The 22,293-nt window shown below is 42.5% G+C and overlaps 1 protein-coding gene across 1 annotated transcript in view; it reads right to left on the bottom strand.

Moving 5' to 3' along the window:
• The window catches only part of TRABD2B (TraB domain containing 2B), a 326,342-nt gene that overhangs the window by 87,901 nt on the left and 216,148 nt on the right, over positions 1 to 22,293 (bottom strand). Inside the window, exon 3 of the mRNA XM_087720793.1 lies at positions 10,711 to 10,857. Within this exon, the coding sequence (XP_087576919.1) occupies positions 10,711 to 10,857 (147 nt within the window). The remainder of the gene's footprint in view (positions 1 to 10,710; positions 10,858 to 22,293) is intronic.

The raw sequence follows: 22,293 nt of genomic DNA, 5'->3' as shown, positions 1-22,293 counted from the left end.
ATAGTACTGTTCACCAACCTAGCGGTATCCCAAAGGCACCAAGCAACATGATCACTTTTGCCTCCCGCATGGTTTGGTATCTTCGGGACACCGCTAGGTTGGTGAGCGGCGCTCTGCCTGGCTGGAGGTGGGGGGTTGTCCAGGGGGCTTATTTGTGGGGGAGGGCTTATATTTTTGCCCACCAGAAAAATGTGGCATGGTCTTATTATCAGGACATGTCGTATTTTCGGGGAAACACGGTATAAAATTTATGATTGATAAAGGTTCCCTTTTATGAATCAATAAAGCTTACAGACTCTTACTATATTGAACCATCTTAGTAGCAACCATGTGTCAGCCTCTGCTTTGCTGTTGCGGCCGAATGGATGATCAGCTTGCACCAAAGCAATTCCCCCCTCCTGAGGAATTTTGATGCTTTTATGACTGCGTTTAAAAGACGATTTGATGACCCTCTAATTGAGAAACGGGGGAAGATGAAATTTATGGCCCTCAGGCAGGGAGATAGACCGGTGACTCAATATATTCAGGAGTTTCAACAGCTTGCTTGTTATATGAGAGGCTGGTCTCAGGATGCCCTTTTGGACCAATTTGCATTAGGATTAAATGAGGACATTTACCAACAATGTGTTAACAGACACCTTCCCAAGCGCGTTACAGCTTGGTATGAAAATGCAGCAGACGTTGAGCTCGATTTGATCAGACTTCAACGTGCGAGAGAGGAGACAGCAGGAAGATCACCCCCCCCCCCAGCTCAAAAACCCCCTTTCCGATTCAGGAGTGAGGGAAAGGGAAGCTCCACCGGCAAGGGCAAGCCACTCACATGCTTCCGTTGCGGGAGGGGCGGCCACCGCGCCACAGATTGCCGCGTTAACCTTCCTACAACTGCCCCGCCCCCTGCCAAGAGGGAAGGGAAGACGAGCAGAGCCCCAGAGAAGAAGAAGAAAGAGGCTGCTTTTGCTGCTGAAAACACCCCCCCGCGCTTCAGACAGGAGGTGGAGGAATTTTTATTGGATTTTTTTTTAGGATTTTATTTTCATTTATAGGCTGCCCTTTTCCCTGAGGGGACTCAGGGCGGCTTACAATTCGTGGGAAGGGAGTGCAAGACAGAACATGAAATAATATGTGAATAAAAATAAAACAATAAAACACAACATTCATTCAGCATTCGGGTGGGGCGGATGAAAATCTTATCCCCAGGCCTGCCGGGATAGCCAGATCTTAAGGGCTGTGCGGAAGGTCTGGACGGTGGTGAGGGTGCGAATCTCTACGGGGAGATCGTTCCAAAGGGTCGGAGCTGCTACTGAGAAGGCTCTCCTCCGCGTAGTCGCCAGTCGGCACTGACTGGTGGATGGAACTCGGAGGAGGCCCTCTCTGTGCGATCTGATGGGGCGAAGGGAGGTAATCGGCAGAAGGTGGTCTCTCAAGTACTCAGATCCACTACCATGGAGGGCTTTATGGATGGTAAGTAGCACCTTGAAGCGCACCCGGAGATCAACAGGTAGCCAGCGCAGCTCGCGGAGGATAGGTGTTATGTGGGCGAACTGAGGTGCGCCCACTATCACTCGCGCGGCCGCATTCTGGACTAGCTGAAGTCGCCGGATGCTCTTCAAGGGCAGCCCCATGTAGAGCACATTGCAGTATTCCAGCCTAGAGATCACAAGGGCTCGAGTGACTGTTGTGAGGGCCTCCCGGTTCAGGTAGGGTTGCAACTGGCGTACCAGGTGAACCTGGGCAAATGCCCCCCTGGTCACGGCCGACAAGTGATGGTCAAAAGTCAGCTGTGGGTCCAGGAGAACTCCCAAGTTGCGAACCCTATCTGAGGGGTGTAAAATTTGACCCCCCAGCCTGAGCGATGGAACACTGGCCAAATTATTGGGAGGGAAACACAACAGCCACTCGGTCTTGTCCAGGTTGAGTACCAGTTTGTTAGCTGTCATCCAGTTCTTAACGGCCTCAAGACCCTGGTTCATCACGTCCACCGCTTCATTGAGTTGACTTCATTGACTTCATCCCGCAGTCGTTGCAGAAGGATACCATGGTCGATGGTATCGAAAGCCGCCGAGAGGTCAAGGAGAACCAGGATGGACGCATGGCCTCCATCCCTGGCTCTCCAGAGATCATCGGTCAATGCAACCAAAGCGGTTTCTGTGCTGTAACCAGGTCTGAAGCCGGACTGGAAGGGGTCAAGGTAACTAGCTTCCTCCAAGGTCCGTTGAAGCTGGAAGGCCACCACCTTCTCAACAACTTTCCCGAGAAAGGGGAGGTTGGAGACTGGACGGTAATTGTTAAGAACGGCTGGATCCAAGGATGGTTTCTTCAGGAGGGGTCTCACCACCGCCGCTTTAAGTGCGGCGGGGAAGTGCCCCTCCCAAAGGGAGGCGGTAACAACCACCTGGATCCAGCCTCGTGTCACCTCACTGCTGTTGGCAACCAGCCAGGAGGGACACGGGTCCAGTATACAGGTGGAGGCGCTCACAGCTCGTATGGCCTTGTCCACATCCCCAGAGGCAACGTCACCGCCAGCTCCTCTGATGACTCCGATGACGACGCCTCGCCTCGCTGGGTGAGTTCAAATAATGGCCCCATGTTGATCCCAATAGAATTAAGGGTACCACCCGATGGGGTGTCAGAACAGCTTCCTGCCCTCCTTGACTCGGGCTGTTCGAGATGTATGATCAACCCTGCAATGGTGGAAAAACTAGGCCTGAAATTAAGAACTTTGAAAACCCCTATTGTGTTTTGCCAAATCAATGGGTCCATTGCTGGGGGTGACCCAGCCCATTTCTATACTGAACCTCTAGAGATGAAAATGGGCACCCACGTAGAATTGATCTCTTTTATTGTGGCTCCTGGAATGGACAGACCCCTGATTTTGGGCCTCCCCTGGCTTCGTAAATGGAACCATCGCATTAATTGGAGGGAGGGATGGCTGCGCATTTGCACCAGCACAGCTCCAGACGGGGAGGGTGATTCCCCAGAGCCTGCTGGCTCCAGCCCCGCATTGGCCGCCAGGGGCCAAGAGAGAATTGAGGGGAAAGAAAAGATTCCAAAAGAGTATTGGGACCTGAAAGGAGTTTTTAGTGAAAAATCTTCAGATAAGCTTCCGCCCCACAGACCTACTGATTGCTCCATCGATATTTTGCCCGGGGTTAAGCTTCCAAAGCCCCAAATATAGTCAATGTCCCCTAGAGAGATGGAGGAAATGAGAAAATTCATTGATAAAAACTTAGAAAGGGGATTCATCGAGCCAGCACGACCCAAGGTAGCTGCACCCGTATTGTTCAGAGAGAAGAAAGATGGCTCCCTGAGATTATGTGTTAATTTCAAAAACCTGAACTGCATCTCTGCTCAAAACCTGTACCCGTTACCATTGATGAAGGACATGCTAGCCCAATTGGGAAAGGGCCGCATTTTCACTAAATTGGACCTCAGAGAAGCGTACTATAGAGTCTGCATAAAGGAGGGGGATGAGTGGAAGACTGCTTTCAACTGCCCCCTCGGTTGTTTCCAGTTCCGGGTGATGCCCTTTGGCCTGCAGGGGGTGCCTGCAGTTTTCATGCAATTAATTAATGAGATCTTGCATGACCATCTTTACAAAGGCATTATCGTATATTTGGACGATATCCTTATTTACACTCAGACTTATGACGAACACGTCACGTTGGTCCGCACTGTCTTGAAAAAGCTCCGGGCCGCTGAACTGTATGCCAAGTTGTCCAAATGTGAGTTTCACCAGGAGAAGATTGACTACCTGGGGTATCGTATCTCCCCCGCTGGTATTGAGATGGACCCCGCTAAGGTGAAGGCAGTCACTGAGTGGGAGGCGCCCCATACACGCAGACAATTGCAGAAATTTTGGGGTTTTGCCAATTTCTATCGTCAGTTCATCCCTTCTTTTGCCAAAATTGCGCTTCCCATCACTAACTTGTTGAAGTCCAAAGGTGGGCCTAAACATAAGCCTAGCAAGCCGCTGGATTGGACCATGGAGTGTCAGGCTGCTTTTGAGAAGTTGAAACGCCTCTTTGCGGCAGAACCAGTTCTGAAGCATCCAGACATGGACAAGCCTTTTGTCGTTCAAGCTGATGCCAGTGACGTGGCTGTTGGGGCCATCTTGCTTCAAGCCAACGACCAAGATAATTTGCAACCATGCGCTTACACCTCCCGTAAGCTCACGGAAACAGAAAGGTGTTGGGCAATCTGGGAGAAAGAAGCATTTGCAGTACGCTGGGCTTTGGCCACGTGGCGCCATTTTCTGGAGGGCGCTAAGCACCCGTTTGAGGTGTGGACTGACCATAAAAACTTAGAGGCTTTGAGGACTCCAAGACGCCTCTCCCCTAAGCAGATGCGCTGGGCTCAGCATTTCAATCGTTTCAATTTCACACTTAAGTACATCCCGGGAGGGAAGAATTTCATGGCTGATGCTTTGTCCAGACTCCCTCAGTACAACTGCTCTAAGCTGAGTATTGTTCAACCCGTAGTTCCCGCATCCAGCCTGGCTGCTCCGGATGTCACTCGGCAGCAGGCGCGCTCAAAAGTAGAAGTGCCTCAAGATTTCCTTTCTGACCTCAAACGGGCCCTTCCCCAGGATGACTGGTTCCAGCAGCATCAGGGTGAATGCACAATGAGGGACGATTTACCGTGGAATTGGGCTAAGCTGTACGTCCCCGCCTCTCTTCGTCTCGTTGTTCTCCAACGGGCTCACGATTCCAAGTTGGCAGGTCACTTTGGATTTGTGAAGACGCTGCATTTGGTGAAGAGGCAGTTTTGGTGGCCCTCTTTGAAAAAAGACATTGAACTTTATGTTGCCAGTTGTCCAGTCTGTGCAGCCGCTAAACGGCCACCAGGGAAACCGCAAGGCCTACTCCAATCTGTAGCCCACCCCGTCGCCCCTTGGAAGGAAATTTCTATGGACTTTATTGTCGACCTTCCTGAGAGCCAGGGGCACACCGTCATATGGGTGGTTACTGACTTATTTTCAAAACAAGTTCATTTTATTCCGTGCTACAAGATTCCTTCTGCGAAGGCACTTGGTAAGCTCTTCATTTCTCACATTTACCGTTTGCATGGGGTGCCTGATCGCATCATTTCCGATAGAGGTGTCCTGTTCACTTCTGTTTTCTGGAAAGAATTTCTTAAATGCATTGGCTCCGCCCAGGGACTAAGCTCCGCCCACCACCCTCAGACTAATGGGGCTTGCGAGAGGACTAATTCTGTTCTAGAACAATATTTACATTGTTTCATCAATTATCAACAAGATGATTGGGTGGACTTGTTGCCGCACGCTGAAGTGGCCTATAATAATTCTGTCCATAGCAGCACTGGGTTCACTCCTTTTCGTGTCGTTTTTGGTCAGGACTTTGTTCCTATTCCTGAACTTCCCCTTGAGCAGCCACAAGTTTCTTCCGTCTCTGAATGGAGCGAGTGATTGAGCCATGTTTGGCCTTTGGCTCTTAGTACTTTGGATGCTGTGCATCGTGCTCATAAGAAACAAGCTGATAAGAAGCGTGCACAACCTTACCAGTACAGAGTGGGTGACCAGGTTTATTTGTCCACGAAGTTCCTTCAAACTGCACAAAAGTCTAAGAAATTGGGGCCTAAGTACGTGGGCCCATTTCCCATCATCAAGATCATCAGTCCTGTTTCGGTTCGTTTGCAGCTACCCAAACATCTCAACCGTGTTTATCCAGTTTTCCACGTTAACCTCATTAAACCAGTTCATGTCTCCTCTTTACGTCCGCCTGTGGACCCTCCACCTGCCCCCCTGTTGATTGATGGTGAACGACATTTTGAGGTTCGTGAGATATTGGACTCTCGACGGCGGCGGAATCGGATACAGTACCTAGTGGCTTGGAAGCATTTTCCTCCATCTCATACCGAGTGGGTGGACAAGTCCCATGTCCGTGCTCCCCCGCTGCTTCGACAGTTTTATTCTGCTTATCCTGACAAGCCTTGACTCCCCCCCCCTTTTTCTCTTCTGTTTTTTGTTGTTCGTCTGTTTGTTTGTGTTTTGTCGTTTTCCAGGTCTGAACGCCTTTTTCCGGAGAACGGCCGGATGTCAGCCTCTGCTTTGCTGTTGCTTTGGCTGCCATGAAACGGGGGGGGAGGGCATGGTATTTGGGAGAGGTTACTCATTGTGCTGGAGGAAGGTTCTGGAGCTCAGCTGCCTGTCGGCCTACGCATGCGTAGGAGATTCCCGCCAGGACTAATGGCACCAACATTCCATCTTTGTGATGCCTTTTGAAGTTATCTCACACCTGACACTTGGGAGAATTATGATTGGACTGTAACTGGGATGCCAAGGGGTGGGGAATGGGCTATTCTATATATCAATCGCTTTCGCGCCTAAATAATCAGACTTCGCTTCGCTATGCCTTTAATCATTTATAATTAGTAAAAGTACACTTGATTTCTACTCATGGAGTCTCATGGTCTTCTTTCCTAATTATCTAATGGAGAGGATCTGACACCATGACTGTAATTCCTAATTTAATTGACCCCACCCCCAATTTAACTTTCTGATTTCTACATCATATTTACAATATATAACATATATTATATTATATACTATAAACATAGTATATGTATATTTGTGGAATGATAAAATTAAGGTTAATATAGATTTTAAAAATCATTCTGTTAGATATGCTATACTAAGAAAATGGAATAGTTATATAGTAAATCCAATTTGTGCCCGAAACACCTTTGTGTTTCTCAGCACAATAAGCATGTTATATACAATATACAAACACAAATGGTTAATGTATCATGCGACAATAGAATTTTGTCAAGTGGAATACGAAATAAAATCGAGAACAACTGTTGGCAGTCAATGGTTTTCCTATTTACAATTATCAGAAAGAGTGAAAGAAGACAAAAAGAATTTATGGTATTGAATATTATGTGACTGACTTTGAGAAAAGATTGTGTACAAATAATGAACAGATGATTGCTAAAATACATATGTTAACATGATTATGTGAATTTATAATAGGAGCCAATCAGAAATTGTAAACCTAACTTCAGAGAAATCTCCCTCTATAGTTAATATTCATGACAAAAATAACTAAATTAATATGGATATATGTATGTTTATAGTACAGTATAATGACTTTAGACAGTGGGGATTAGAAGGCTACAAACTTCAATCAGTTTAGAAATGGCACCACAAGCTGAGGCTATACTCTAGAAGCACATATAGAGGATAGTTGAGTATGAGATGAAGGCTAAAGTAGATGGAAGTTAGCATGGGCATTGAAATGCTTACACAAATCAAATCTCAGGAAATGTTAATGGAAACATAAATCTGAACAGGGAAATCTTCCTTGAAAGCAAAGGCTATCCACTCAGAGAGCAATGAAGGAGACATCACAAGATCTCCGTCTTTGTTTTGAAGCTAAGTTTTGTATCGCTTTGACAGCTTTGCCAGAAAATGTGCTGCAAATTTATTAGTCAAGTATGTTGCAGAAACCTGTACAACAAAGTGAGCTGTTTCCTATTGTGTTTCTCTGACATGCTTCAGCTAAATAAACTTTGTCTTGTTCAGCCTTACCGAGATTAAATAAGGATTTAAGTGAGAAAACTATGGAGAGAAAAATGTAACACAATCACACCAACAATACAAGCTTTTGTTTGTTTTGTTTGCTGCTCAAGTTCCCAGTGGAAATTAAAATCAAGATGGTATAATTGATTTTTTACTGAAAAACATGTGTTCCCCTCACTTTTTGTAATGGTTATGTGAGATTTCTATTTTACTGTCACAGAAAAGTTGCTGTTGATTACTATTTTCAGTGAAATGTAAGCTCCCTCCCTCCAGTTGTTTGAAGGATAGCACTCTGTTTATTTTTAAAACCCATCATCAGATATATCTGAGGCTTCCAAATTAATCCAAGTCATTTAAACTGAAGTGATTTAAGAGGTGACACAGAAGTCCTTAAAGTGGATGGATCACATTCCATTGTATTACTTTTTGCTGGTGACAGTTACAGATGTGTAAACTGTGCCTGCTTGAATTGCTTGCATAGGGTGGAAGTTAGAAAACCACAGAAGCATTTCAAAGTTCATTATGATATAGAAGATCTAAGAGAAAGCAATAGATTCCAACCAAAGTCATATGACACAAAAATTATGAATGAATTATGACATGTTAAAAAATTAACTGGCCTCTTAACTTATTGCCTTAATGCTCATTTCCTCTTCGGATACAAACTCAATTATCATCAAGTCTTTTGTCCTAAGGAGAGGGAATTATGTTGTAAGCACTTGCAGTTAACTTTCTACTATGCACACATCCCATTCAAAAACCTTTTAATCCATCATTAGACCAAAACATATAGAACAACTCTACAGAAATTAATCTAGGGGTGATATTGTAGTGTTTCTCAAGGAAACCACAGACATGTGAAGAACGTAAGAATTTCCAGGATGCAGAGAAGACAAGCAAAAATGAGAGAGCAGAAAGCAAGTCAAGATTGGCAAGGCACTATTAGCTGGTTTGATCATTTTGCAGCTGGGATCCTTTGAGATGTTTTAGTCCACTTTGGGGATTGCATTGTAGGGGCAATTTGATTTGAGCAATCTAGTACCCAGTAACTCCAAAACTGTTCCGAATAGTTTTGATCAATGCAACTTATTCCTATGAAATCTATTTTCACGTTATAAGATCTCCTAGAATAGGTTCTTCTAGATCAGGGATGTCAAACTCACGCCATCATGTTCTTATCACATGACACATCATGACTTCTTCCCCTTTGCTAAACCGGGGGTGGGAGTAGCCAGTGTGTGACACCTTCGGCTCTTGGGTCATGAGTTTGACACCCCTGTTCCAGATGGAAATGCTTTGACCTTCTCCTTGCCAGCCCTCAGGCTGCCATTCAGGGGGGAGCCCATCCATCGCCATGCCCCCTCAGCCATGCTTATATGCCACCAACGCTGCCACATTGATGTTAACTCTCTGATATCGGCGGAGTCTGTAACTGCATGTGGCTCTCCAAGCTTCCCACACTACTCTGCAGAGTAATTCTTCTACTCGGGTGCAACTGCCTACTCTGATGTAACTCTTCTGCTCGGATGCGGCTAACCAGGAAGGAGGCGCTCTCTCTCTCTCTCTCTCTCTCTCTCTCTCTCTCTCTCTCTCTCTCTCTCTCTCTCTCTCTCGCGCGCGCACACACACACACACACACACACACACACACACACACACACACACACACACACACACACACACACACACACACACACACACACACACACACACACACACACATATATATATATATATATATATATATATATATATATATATATATATATATATATATATATATATATATATATGAGTGATGGTGTTAACTTGGTTAGAACTGACTTGGATTTGCTTACCTTTGTATCATTGTCATTTAGTGCTGGTTATCACGTAATATTAGATAGAGATAAAGTTTTTCACCAAACAAACTGACTCTCTGTTTGTATTCAACGTGAATGCCGGAACGTGACACTCCTAATAAGAGCATCACACACACCCCCCAATGACAAAATAAATGTTTTTGAAGTAACCACTTGGTCCCAAAATCTACGGAATAGGCCAAAATCAAAACTTGCTTGATTTGGATCATGGGTCATCAAGTAAATGTTAGCAACCATACAGATTTTTACCAAAATATTTGGGACAACCAAAATCTTGAAGATGTCACTGGGGCAGATTCAGAAGAATTGATGTCTTAGGAGGATTATTTATTTTGAGGATTATTTATTACTAATCATATCTCTAAGTTATTGTCCAGTTCTACAATGGTCTTGCCCAAAATGGCAGAGGTGAGCATTGCATGGGGCAGGTCCTTCCTAAGACCCTGGAGTTTGTAACAACTTTATTTGCCACCTTGGACAGGGCTGGAAAAGAAAGGAGGACTCAGAAGAAAATAGTTTCTTCTTTCTTATTCTCCTAGTTTGAGGGTGAGGGGGGAAGAATGAAACCCAGAAAACAGGGGATACAGATTTATATCTATAACTATAATTAAATGCAATGAAAAGCCTAAGCTGAGTTTAATTAGCTATTGATTAATACACAGCATCTCATATTTCACAGAAAAGTGGGACACATCACCACAATCAGCAAGATCACTGAAAAGAGATGCATCTATAACTGAGAACAGGACCAGCATTCAATTAGATCCAAAGAAATGTTTTAAAGAAGATCCATTTTCAGTTCTGACTATCATTAATGTATATGAACAAAACTCATGCTCTGTCTTCAGGAGCTTTTCTTTAATTCCAGGAATAATTTTAAACAACAATGTATTTTGAATCACAGTCAAATAGAATATTTTTCCTTGGTCCTTATGCCTATTTCAAGGATTTAGCTATCCTTCCATGTATAAACAAATTCTGTATTACTCCACAGATTTATAATCACCATATCTTAGTTTAGCTAACTTTAGTTTAGTTTAGTTAAATAGGAGTTTATGCTTGTGGGTGTCATAAAATGTTCCTTATCTGTCCAGTGATAATTCAAATACTTGTTTTGGGAAATTAAGGGGATAGGAAAATATCATTGGGTGATACCTGTTTTAACTTATCCACATATCTATTTAAGTCAGATAACAGAATAGGCTAAAGAAATGTGAAACTAAATGTGAAACAGCTGTAGTGGTGAGATGCAACAATTATGCCTTTTTGGTCTTGCCCAAATGTAAGACAATTGTGAAATCATCGTACCTGAGAAGAATCATGATTGAATATAACAGCATTTAGGTCACCGCAATTGTAATGCTTGATAAGGTCTTCAGTTGTGTAAGGAGCCTGCCAGCTGCCAGCTCGAAGACTTTCGTGTTGTAATAATGTTTGATTCAAAGCAAACAACACCTGAAAAACATTGGAAATATATATTTAGATAAGAATAAAGAATAAAACATATGCATGGTTTCACACATTGTGCAGAGCAGCCTTCCATTATCTGACACGTTCCATATATGTTGGACTATAGCAATGGTGTCAAACTCAAGGCCCGCTGGCCGGATCCAGCCCATGGGTGCTTAAATCCGGCCCACAGGGCTGGAGTGGAAATATCAAAGGACTGGCCTATGGTGCCTCTGCCGGCCAAAATGGTGCAGTCCTCCTGCAGCCCATTTTCAGCCTCCACGGCCTCCTGCAGCACTCTGCCAGCCAAAAACAGGCTGTGCGGAGGGCTCATGTACCTCCTGTGCCCCACATGCTGCAGGGTGCCGCAGGAGGTGTCTATCCCATCTCCCCCACCTGATTCCCCCCTTCACTGGCCCGCAGAGAACTACAATGCTGATACGGCCCTCGAAGAAATCCTTTCATAAATGCAAACCAACATTTTCTTATGGCAATTGTACTTCCATATACTATGAGTCCCCCAATTTGGGGAACACTTTTCTAAGATTTCTTCCTTATAGCTTAGAATATTTGTTTTTCTACAAAATAAACTAACTGTTTTCAACTCTCGGTTCAGTCTCAGCTTCTAGGAGTGGGAAAATCAATTTGCCCCCAAATCTCTCAGAAGTTCTATTTATCAAAGCCAATGATGACAGATAGTTTGGAGTAGAGTTGTAAGTCAACAGTATCTAAAGTGTTGTAGAGTTTTAAAAAAACCCTGTTTAGAATGTGGCTTCTTATTATGATATTACAAAGAAGTTAACTTGCGCTTACATGGGGAGTTTTATGCTTATTCTCATGCAGCAAGCACATTCTCCACATAATAAGCAACTAAGCTAATTTTATGAGGTGAAAATGTTGGGATATGTGAGAGATGGTTTGATATGCTAAGAACTGCCCTGTAATACAGAAACAAGTATGTGCTCCTAGAAGATGAGATTACAACAGTTTAGAAAGCTTTACTTAATAAATTACAGATCAAATTATGACTGTTACCTACTAAGAGCATATCATCTATTTCGCTTAATTAATTTAATCCAATTTATTCATCCCTAGATTTAATTTAAGACAAATAAATGAACTTAGCATTTGTGCATATATGCACACATGGACAGTCCCACACAGAAACACAGCTGTAGTAACTATATGTACAAACACAAAGACATGCCCTTTATGCCCTTTACTAAATAAGCAAGTACACTAGTTACTAAAGATTGTAATATTCATGGATTGAAGACTAATCAAATATAAGTTTAGCCTGAGGAATAATGCTTGTACCTATGCCTGTTTCACTAAAATATTGGGCAACTTCATTAAACGATATACAGGTAGTCATTGATTTACCAAAATGTTTGTCGCTAAGTGAGACATTTGTTACATGAATTTTGTCCCATTTTACGACATTTCCTGCTACAGTTGTTAAGTGAATCTGGCTTCCCATTAACTTTGCTTGTCAGAAGGTCGCAAAAGGGGATCACATGTGACCAGGAATGGCAACCATTATAAATATGAGTTAATTGCCAAATGCTGATCACATGACTATGGGGATCAGGGGTGGTATTCACTTACCTTCCCTACCGGTTCGCAAATGTGAGTGCGCATGTGCTCAGGCTTCCACGCATGTGCTTTGGCTAAAAAAAGGACCTAAATGGGATGCCATAGAGCCAGAGTGGGTGGACGGGGACAGCTGACAGGGGGAATCGGTCTTAACCGGCAGAATACCATATCTGATGGGAATGCTGCAACTGTCATAAGTACAAAAAGCATAAATCATTTTTTTCAGTGACACTATAACTTTGAATGGTCACTAAATGAGCTGTTGTAAATCAAGGACTGGGAAAGCTGATGCTGTTAAAATAACAGCAGCAATTTTAAGATAGCTTGCTATCATACCTTATCTTCAGCCCTACCATACGGACCATGTTGATTGAAGTCCTCTCTCCCCTAAAGCCAATCTCCTGTCTTGGAGTGGAAGGCAAGATAATTCCCAGGAAGTCAGATTGGAAATTTTAATTTGAGCCATATTGCTAAAGGAATTTAAAAGACTAAAATGAACAATTCTGGGGCTTTTTTTGAAAGTAACATATGTACAGGTAGTAACCTGTTATAATTATATAACAGTTTGTTTAATGACCATTTGAAGTTACAATGGCACTGGAAAAAGTGACTTACGACAGTTTTTCATATTCATGGGAGCATCCCTGTGTTACGTGATCAAAATTCAGGCACTTGGCAATTGACTCATATTTATGATGGTTGCAATGTCCTGGGATCATGTGCTTGCAACCTTCTGGCAAGCAAAGTCAATGGGGAAGCCAGATTCACTTAACCACTATGTTGCTAACTGCAATGATTCACTTAACAAATGTGGCAAGAAAGGTCAGAAAGTGAGACAAAATTCACTTAAACAAATGTCTCACTTAGCAACATAAGTTTTTGAGCTCAGTTGTAGTTATAATGAAGGACTACCTCAGTGGTGGGTTGCAGGCGGTATGCCCCGGTACGGGCATACCGTTGCCTGCCGGGAACACCGGGTACCGTTCCGGTACAGTGCTCCGGAAGGCCCGCCCGCCCACCTGCCCACCATCCTTACCTTAATGATGGATAATTGTGAGAATTTCACCACATTATGGGCATATCCTGAATCTATTTTTCACATAGTTTGTCTCACAGCAACAGTACAGCTACACAGCTGTCTGAATAAAGTCCAGGTTACCTTGAGTGATAGAAATGTTAACTAGTACAACCGAAATAATAGTTAACATGTCTGGAAAACAGTTTAACATTTAGACATTTTAACATCTCCCAAACAACCAGTTTTTGCCTGAAGTTTTTATAAATCCAGAATACAGAATCCACAGGAAATCCTCAGATGAGCTATTTCCTCTACAGCCTACAAAAGGTAAATCTTCTAAACCTATGATTTTTGCAGCATGTTTAGATTAAAAAGATACTATTCTCATATTTCACAGGTCATGGAAAATTTTAGACTTCTGAGAAGGGCAATTTTCAAAGGAACTGTAACTGAAAGATCCCCAAATCTTTCCATCAATATATTTTTAGGAATGTCAAACAAGCTTAGCATTTTCATGATCTACTTTAAAATATATTTTGGATTATTTTTGCTACTTTATATTTTTTGGGAGAATATTCATTATATCTTTATTACAGAATGACATTCTCCACATTCCATGTAGCACAGGGTAGTTTTCCTATGTTTAATCTGCCCTATTTTTAGATAAGTTATTAGATTTCTAAAGCAGGTAACAAAGATAATATGCAGCAGTGTTCAAAAGATTTATGTGCAATGTACAGAGGAAAAGAATGGGATTCATTCCGCTTATGTCAGCCTGACTCCTGCTTATTCTACTAGTGGACACTGCTAGTAAGAGGTATATAAAAATATGACAATGGAGCAAAAGGACATTTCTGATCTAGTGAAATAACTCAATTCCTGTGCATAATAAACAACATTTGCTTATCACCCAAAAAATGTTGACTTTTCCTATACCTTCCTAAACTGTTCTCAGTCAGTTATTTTGTTGATTTTTTGACAATGTTAAGCTCTAAAAAGCAAAACCTAAAGCTACTTACAATGTTGTCTTTTCTAAGGAAATTGAGTGTCCTTCATAAAGCATGGTTTTATGGCACACAAAGTCTTCAATTCCAAATCAAATTGTCATTGTATTGGTTTCATAAAGGGAGCAAATAGCTTTTTAAACAACTAGTCATTTCTATTTGAGATTATTTGAGGTACATTAATTAAAAAAAAAAACAAGCCAAGATTTTCTTAATAGGACACACCTTTGGAAAATCTGCTGTTGCTGATCCTTCTTTTCTTTTCCTCTCTTTAATATATGCATGAATCAACAGATGTTACCCCACCTGAAGCAATGTTTAATCCAGCAATGCTTTGTGTCTAATTTGTAAAGAATTCTGGTTATTTACAATCAAACAATGACAAATTATTTATTTGTTTCAATTTATTTGCTCTGTGGCACACAGCATTTTCTTCCCCATTGTTACATCACTACAACAATTCTTTGATTTAGTGACCTTTCATGGTTTAGGGAGGACTTACTTACGTAGTTCCCCATGATCCAGTTATAATCCAACATTTTAGCCAATATTTACTCAAGATACATTGCATTGTTCTAAAAGATCACTAGCATTGATGGCCAAAAGAGAAGCTCTCTTTATTTTGGAATTCCTGCACTTAGCAGAGCAATGGATTCAATGTAGTAGCCTTTCTAACTCCAAGATTTTATTATGACAGTAAAGATGACAAAAATGCAAAGGATAATATAAGGAATAAATATAAGGATATTTTAATTAAAACTAGATTAAAATGTACAAAATAGAAAGGGATAGAATCATTTAAGGTTGAGCACAAAATGCAGTGTTGGTTGATATGATGCGATCATGTGTTATCAAATTAGTTGTTTCATATATTAATTTTGCTGTTGAAGATTAATTGGTTTTTGTAAATGTTTTGATTCTTTTGAATGATTATCAATCAGAGGTGGTCTTCAGCAGGTTCTGGAGAACCGGTAGTGGAAATTTGAGTAGTTCGAAGAACCAGTAAATACCACTTCTGACTGGCCCCGCCCCCATCTATTCTCTGCCTCCCGAGTCCCAGCTGATCAGGAAGGAATGGGGATTTTGCAGTAACCTTCCCCTGGAGTGGGCTGGGAATGGAGATTTTATAGTATCCTTCCCCTGCCATGCCCACCAAGCCATGCCTACCAAGCCACACCCACAGAAGCAGTAGTAAAAATTTTTGAATCCCACCACTGTTATCAATGGTTGGGAAAATAACAGGAGAATATCTCTATTGCTGACATTATTGCTGGCTTCTATTTTAACTTTGCCCCTCTCTTATTCCCCCCCCCCCCCCGTTTCCATTTGGAACAGAAAATATTGCCGTAATCAAAGCTCTTTTAAATATATTTCAGATAGGTTATGCAGGTATGTTTTTCCAAGAGACCATACTTTTTAGGAGGAAATAATCCATATTCACCACACCACAGACTTCCCTATATTTAAAAGTAAACATACCTAAATCAATTTTAAATTAGTTCTGTCCAAAACCTTTGAAATTACCCTATTTTCATTCAGAGATCTCACACTTCTCTAAAATTCGCAAGATTTCTTAGAGAAAATTAGGGCATCTAAACTGTTTAGATTTCAGCAGTAGATGTATCCTGAGGAAATGAAGTCAGCTAGAGTTGGCTTCCAAAAGCCCTCTACTTGGCAAGAAAAAAATGCCACAAAGGCAATTATTCATGCATGGTTCAATATCGGTAAAGACAGGGCCTGTTTTATAGCAGGCCAAGGTTGTCTCAGGTTGCCTATTTGGAATAGGCAGAGGAATAAGCATCCAGACATTATTTAGTTCCTTTGTCCCTGTTTTCCCCTGTTATCTACTCTTGAATCAGTCGCTCAATAACACTTATGCATCTTTTTAATTTTTAAATCATCAATTACTGCAGACAATTTATTAGACAGAGCTCTCCTTGTTTACCATTTTTTAAAGAGTTTTTTAATGCCACCTTTATTAGTCTCATAAATAATTGAAGATGATTAACATATCTGCTACTCTTCTCTCTTTCTATTTTAATTACAACAACAACAACCCTGTGAGGTTAGATGGGCTGAGAGTGAATGACTGGCCCAAAGTCACACAGCTGGCTTTCGTGCCTAAAGCGGGATTAGAACTCACAATCTCCTCGTTTCTGTTGCCTTCATCATTGGAGAAAACTGGCTCTCAATTTCTACATTCTAAGATATGTCAATTATTTTTTTATATTTTTAATAAGATTTTGTTATTGTTCTTTTAAATTTATTGATTGTTGACTGAATATATAAGGCAAATACTAAATAGTGATTTTAAAATACTTCCCAAAATATGTTGAGATATTGCTATGGAAACTCCACTGTTACAGACTTACAACATCTCCATGAAACTACAAATGGCAAAACTACAAACGCCGAGTATTACAATGTTGGTTTCATCATTTGGCATCATAGTACCTTCATAAAAAAAATGCTTTGGGCATGATCCAGGAAGATTAAATTTTACTCATTTGTAGAATCAGACCATTGCTAATAGAAAAGGTGTTTTAAAATGTTTGTATGCTTTGTGAAATACCTCTTGCAAATGCTTTGCACAACTTTAATTTTTAACTGGACAGAAGGTGAAACTATTTAATAGCTGACTGGGGATTGAGATTTAGAAGTTATGTAAATGGAGATTTTGGTTTTTTTCCTTGCTCCACTTAAGCCAGTTCACTATATGTATCTGGCGTACTAACCCAAATGCCAAGAAAAAGTTGCACAGGTAACCCATGACTCACAACCATTTCCTTTAGTGACTCTTTGAAGTTATAACAGCACTGAAAAAAGTGACTTTACAACTGATTCATCACCACCTCCAACACTGTAAGTTTCTAAAAAGAGATTGGACAGCCATTTGTCTGAAATGGTATAGGTTAGTGATGGCTAACCTTTTTTTGGCGTGTCAAAATTGTGTGCACATGCCCCATCCCCCTGCGTGTGCATGCAAAAAAGCTCCCAGAGGCTTTCCTGAAGTCTGGGGAGGGAGGAAACAGCCTCCACCGCCCACCCCCACTCCCCAGAAAGTGGAAACGATCATTTCCGAACTTCTGTTTGGCCTTTTGGGCCGGTTTTTTTGCCTTCCCCAGGCTTCAGGAAAGCCTCTGGAGCCTGAGGAGGGCAAAAAACGGGCACAACAGGCCAACCGGAAGTTCGGAAATGATTCATTTCCGCATTCCAGAGGGCCTCTGGGGGGAGGCTGTTTTGCCCTCTAGGCTCCGGAGGCTTTCCTGAAGCTTAGGGAGGGCGAAAACGGCCTTCCCTGGCCTTCCAAAAGGCCGAAAATAAGTTGACCATGCACACCGGAGCTGAGGGCTTCTGTGTCAGCAAATATGGCTCCACATGCCACCTATGTGCCATAGATTCACCGTCATGGATGTAGGGTTTCCTGCCTGGACAGGGCATTGGACTAGAAGACCTCCAAGGTCCCTTCCAACTTTGTTGTTATTTTAAGGTGACCAGATTTTCAGATTGGTAAAGAGGGACACCTTTGACCGGAAAGGGGGGGGGGGGGCTTGATTAAAAATTTTATACGGAGCAACAAAAATTTTCATACAACGCAAAAATAGTATTGTAATTTTTTTTTATTTCAGCATAACTACAATTTACAAATATAAATTGTAACTGTTGCCAAACATCAAAATTTTGATCACGTGACCATGAGGGTGCTGCAACAGTCGCTAAGTGTGAAAATGGTCGCTAAGTGTGAAAAATGGTCATCAGTCACTTTTTTCAATGCCATTGTAACTTTGGTCACTATACCACCTTTCTTGCCACAGTTCTTAAGTGAATAACTGCAGCTGGTATTTTGTATTTTGGATAGAATCTTTTTTAAAATAGTCTAAGACAATTTTAAAAAAGAATCCACACAGAATAAATTGAAGTAAAACTATTTTAAAAAATTCTATGCACAATATATATCAAAGTATTGTGCATAGAATTTTTTAAAATGGTTTCACTTCAATTTATTTTGGATAGAATCCTTTTTTAAAATTGTCTTAGACAAATTAAAAAAAAGATTCTATCCAAAATACAAAATACCAGCTGCAGTTATTCACTTAAGAACTGTGGCAAGAAAGGTGATATAATGGGCTTAGTGACCAAAGTTACAATGGCATTGAAAAAAGTGACTGATTACCATTTTTCACACTTAGCGACCATTTTCACACTTAGCGACCATTGCAGCATCCTCATGGTCACACAATCAAAATTTTGATGTTTGGCAACAGATTCGTATTTATGATGGTTTCAGTGTCCTGGGGTCATATAATCACCTTTTGACAAAGTCAAATGGGGAAACCAGATTCACTTGTTACTAACTTATCAGCTGCAGTTATTCACTTAAGAACTGTGGCAAGAAAGGTGATATAATGGGCTTAGTGACCAAAGTTACAATGGCATTGAAAAAAGTGCCTGATGACCATTTTTCACACTTAGCGACCATTTTTACACTTAGCGACCGTTGCAGCATCCTCATGGTCACACGATCAAAATTTTGATGTTTGGCAACAGTTACAATTTATATTTGTAAATTGTAGTTATGTTGAAAATATAAAAAATTACAATACTACTTTTGCGTTGTATGAAAATTTTTGTTGCTCCGTATAAAATTTTTAATCAAGCCCCCACCCCCAGTCAAAGGTGTCCCTCTTTACTGAAAATCTGGTCACCTTGCTTTTTAGGATGCTGTCTAGATTTGCCATAGCTTTCCTCCCCAGGAGCAAGCGTCTTTTAATTCCTTGGAATTGGGTATGTCTAGTTTAATGAAAAGAAGGACCGAGGTATTGTATTGTGGTTGCTGCAATTAATATACTTAATAACTCTATTTTTATTCTTTATTTTTTAATAATAATTTTCATAACAGTTTCTCCTGTTTTTGTAATTACTGTTTTATATTATTATTTTAGTGGATTGTTGTCACCCCTGAGAGTCATTTCTATTGAGATGTACACATTTGAACAATAAATGTATTTATTTTCATATTTAAGGAAAGGCATCATCTATAAACTAAGCAAAGGTGTGCCCTTGGGATCTTGAAGTTGGTGGGAATCTACTCAGAGATTAATTGAGGAAAGCTTAATAACAGGGAGTTCTTAACATAAATCCACACAGAATAAAACTATTTTAATAAATCCTATGCACAATAAATAAAATATTATTTTAAAATACATTAAAAAATAAAACAAAAAACCCCACTTACCAGTAGGTAGACACCCCAAGTCAATCCAGAATGATGTAGATGTTAATACAAAGAACTGAGCAAATTAATGTTGAATGTTTGAATGTTGAATGTTTATTTTATTTATATGCTGCCCTTTTCCCCCGAAGGGGACTCAGGGTGGCTCACAACTCAACCAAGGGAGGGGGATACAGACAAAAAAATTAAAACAACGCGCAACAATACATAATTTAAAACACACAACAGTCATACCATTCGAGAAGGGGGTAGAAGCTTTTTAGCCCCAGTCCTGTCTGAATAGCCAGGTTTTAAGGGCTTTGCGGAAGGTCTGGAGGGTGGTGAGGGTTCGAATCTCCACGGGGAGTTCGTTCCAGAGGGTCGGAGCGGCCACAGAGAAGGCTCTCCTCCGGGTAGTCGCTAGTTGACACTGGCCGGCGGATGGAATTCGGAGGAGGCCTAATCTGTGGGATCTAATCGGTCTAGAGTTCTGCGCATGGGCGAGAAAGATGGCTGCCGGGTCTGCCGCTCGGCTTCTGTACTGAAATAAAATCTTGCAGAGAGGAGGAATTTGGCACTTTGGAGCTGGCCCAAGGGAGGTGAGGCTGTCTGACCATCTAGCGGTCCTGGAGCTGGCAGCGGATCGGAAAATTCGATCTCTCCGAGTTGCCAGCTTGGAAAGACGCCGAGCCTCGAAAAAAAAACAAAACGCTGAGAAACGCCGCTATAGCTGGCTGCTGACATTGCCGGCCGCGGACGCCGCCTAACGCCGCCTGACATCGCGGAACAGGGGAAAAAAAAAACTGCGGAGACGGCGGAGACTGAACAACTAAAAGAAAAGCTGGTGAGAGGGGAAATTGGCCCCTAGGACCGAGTCGAGGGAGTTGGGAAGAGACGCGGACGCCGAGAGACGTCGTTATTGCTGGCCGCTGACATTGCTGGCCACGGACGTCGCCTAACGCCGCCTAACATCGCGGCTGAATGAAAAAAAAAAAAACCTGCGGTGACTGCGGAGACTGAAAAGAAACAAAAGGAGAGCTGGTGAGAGGGAAATTGGCCCTTGGGACCGAGTCGAGGGAGTGGGGAAGCGATATGGATGGCCTGTGACTTAGAGCTGGCAGCGGACCGGTAAAACTTCAATTCTCCGAGCTGCCAGCCCCGAAGGACACCGACATTGCTGGCTATTAACATCACCAATATTATTGGTTATAAACATCGCCCACCTCTGGATTTGACTTTCTGACGTGTTGGGGCCCTTAAGAACGCTGGGCTCGACTGTTGAATGGGACGCCCTCCCCCCCTCCTCTTCCATCGAAGACAAGTTTTCTTCCTCCCTTCATTGATTCTTGGAAATGACGCTAAGAGAGGTTATTGGAATGAACCCACCCATCAGGCTTTTTCCATCATCGTGGGCGGCTTTAGCGATCTCCGTGCTGCCTCATTTACACCAGCTGTTCGGCGGCGAGGAGAGGAATATCAGCTCGGTGGCAGTGGTGTCACTTTGGATTTGTACTGCGGGTGGACAGATGATGATTGCACTGCGTGTTTGTTTTGAACCCCCACAGGACCTTCTGACTAACAAAGTTATAGGAAAAGAGAGGGGCTATAAGACACTCCCCCATATGTTCTATTTGAACTATAACTGGTCCTCAGCCATTTCAACTCTGAACATTGAGAGCCGATTTTTACCACCTGAACTCGCACCTTAAATTAATCAATTGCGCAATTTTTAATTTCTTTCTTTTCTTTCATCTTTTTCTTCTTTCTTTGTATGGGATATGTATGAGATATGTGTGAGATGAATGAATGTCCCACTTTTATGACCATATTGTTTTAAAATTTTGTGTTTTTAACTTTCACGTGGGGACTGCTTGGGGGAGTGTATGAGTACGCATGATTCGGAGGACCTGCCGGGAGATGCGGGGGCCATGGGGGTGGTTGAGGGGACTAGAGACACGGGAGAGGGTCGGGGTATTACGGTCATAACAGGGAGGGGCAGATACGGCGGGGACTTTAGGGCAGGCCATTACCGGGGAAGGAGGGTTCGCTACATTACAGAGATCCCTCCTTCCGGCCCTAGGAGTCCCACTCCGAGACCAGATGGCGTAAGCAGTCAGGACCCTGGTCTCAGGCTGTTGTCGCTAAATGCCAGGTCTGTCGTACATAAAGCTCCTCTCGTCCGGGACTTAATTTTAGACGAGAGGGCAGACCTGGCATGTATTACTGAAACCTGGCTGGGCCCAGAGGGAGGAGTCCCCCTTGTAGAACTGTGCCCAGAAGGATTTCAGGTGCTACATCAGCCGAGAGCCCAGGGAAGGGGTGGGGGTGTGGCCGTTGTTATCCGAGAGTCGTTAGTTCCTCGTAGGGTCCCTGCTCCGGAGATTGTCGGGTGTGAGTCTTTGCTGTTGAAGTTGGACCTCAAGGGTCAAGTGGGTCTGCTGTTAACGTACCTGCCTCCCAACAGCGTTGCAGCAGCCCTCACCTCGCTCCTCGAGTCGGTAGCCGAGCTGGCAATTGAGTTCCCTAGGTTGATGGTCCTGGGGGACTTTAATTTGCCGTCGCTCGGTGAAAACTCTGAGGGGGCGCAGGAGTTCATGGCTTCCATGACAGCC

Source organism: Thamnophis sirtalis, unplaced genomic scaffold, assembly GCF_051295495.1.
Source record: "Thamnophis sirtalis isolate CommonGarterSnake01/CBP01778 unplaced genomic scaffold, rThaSir2_p1.2 scaffold_7, whole genome shotgun sequence".
NCBI lineage: Eukaryota > Metazoa > Chordata > Lepidosauria > Squamata > Natricidae > Thamnophis > Thamnophis sirtalis.
This window is presented reverse-complemented; position numbering and strand designations above follow the sequence as displayed.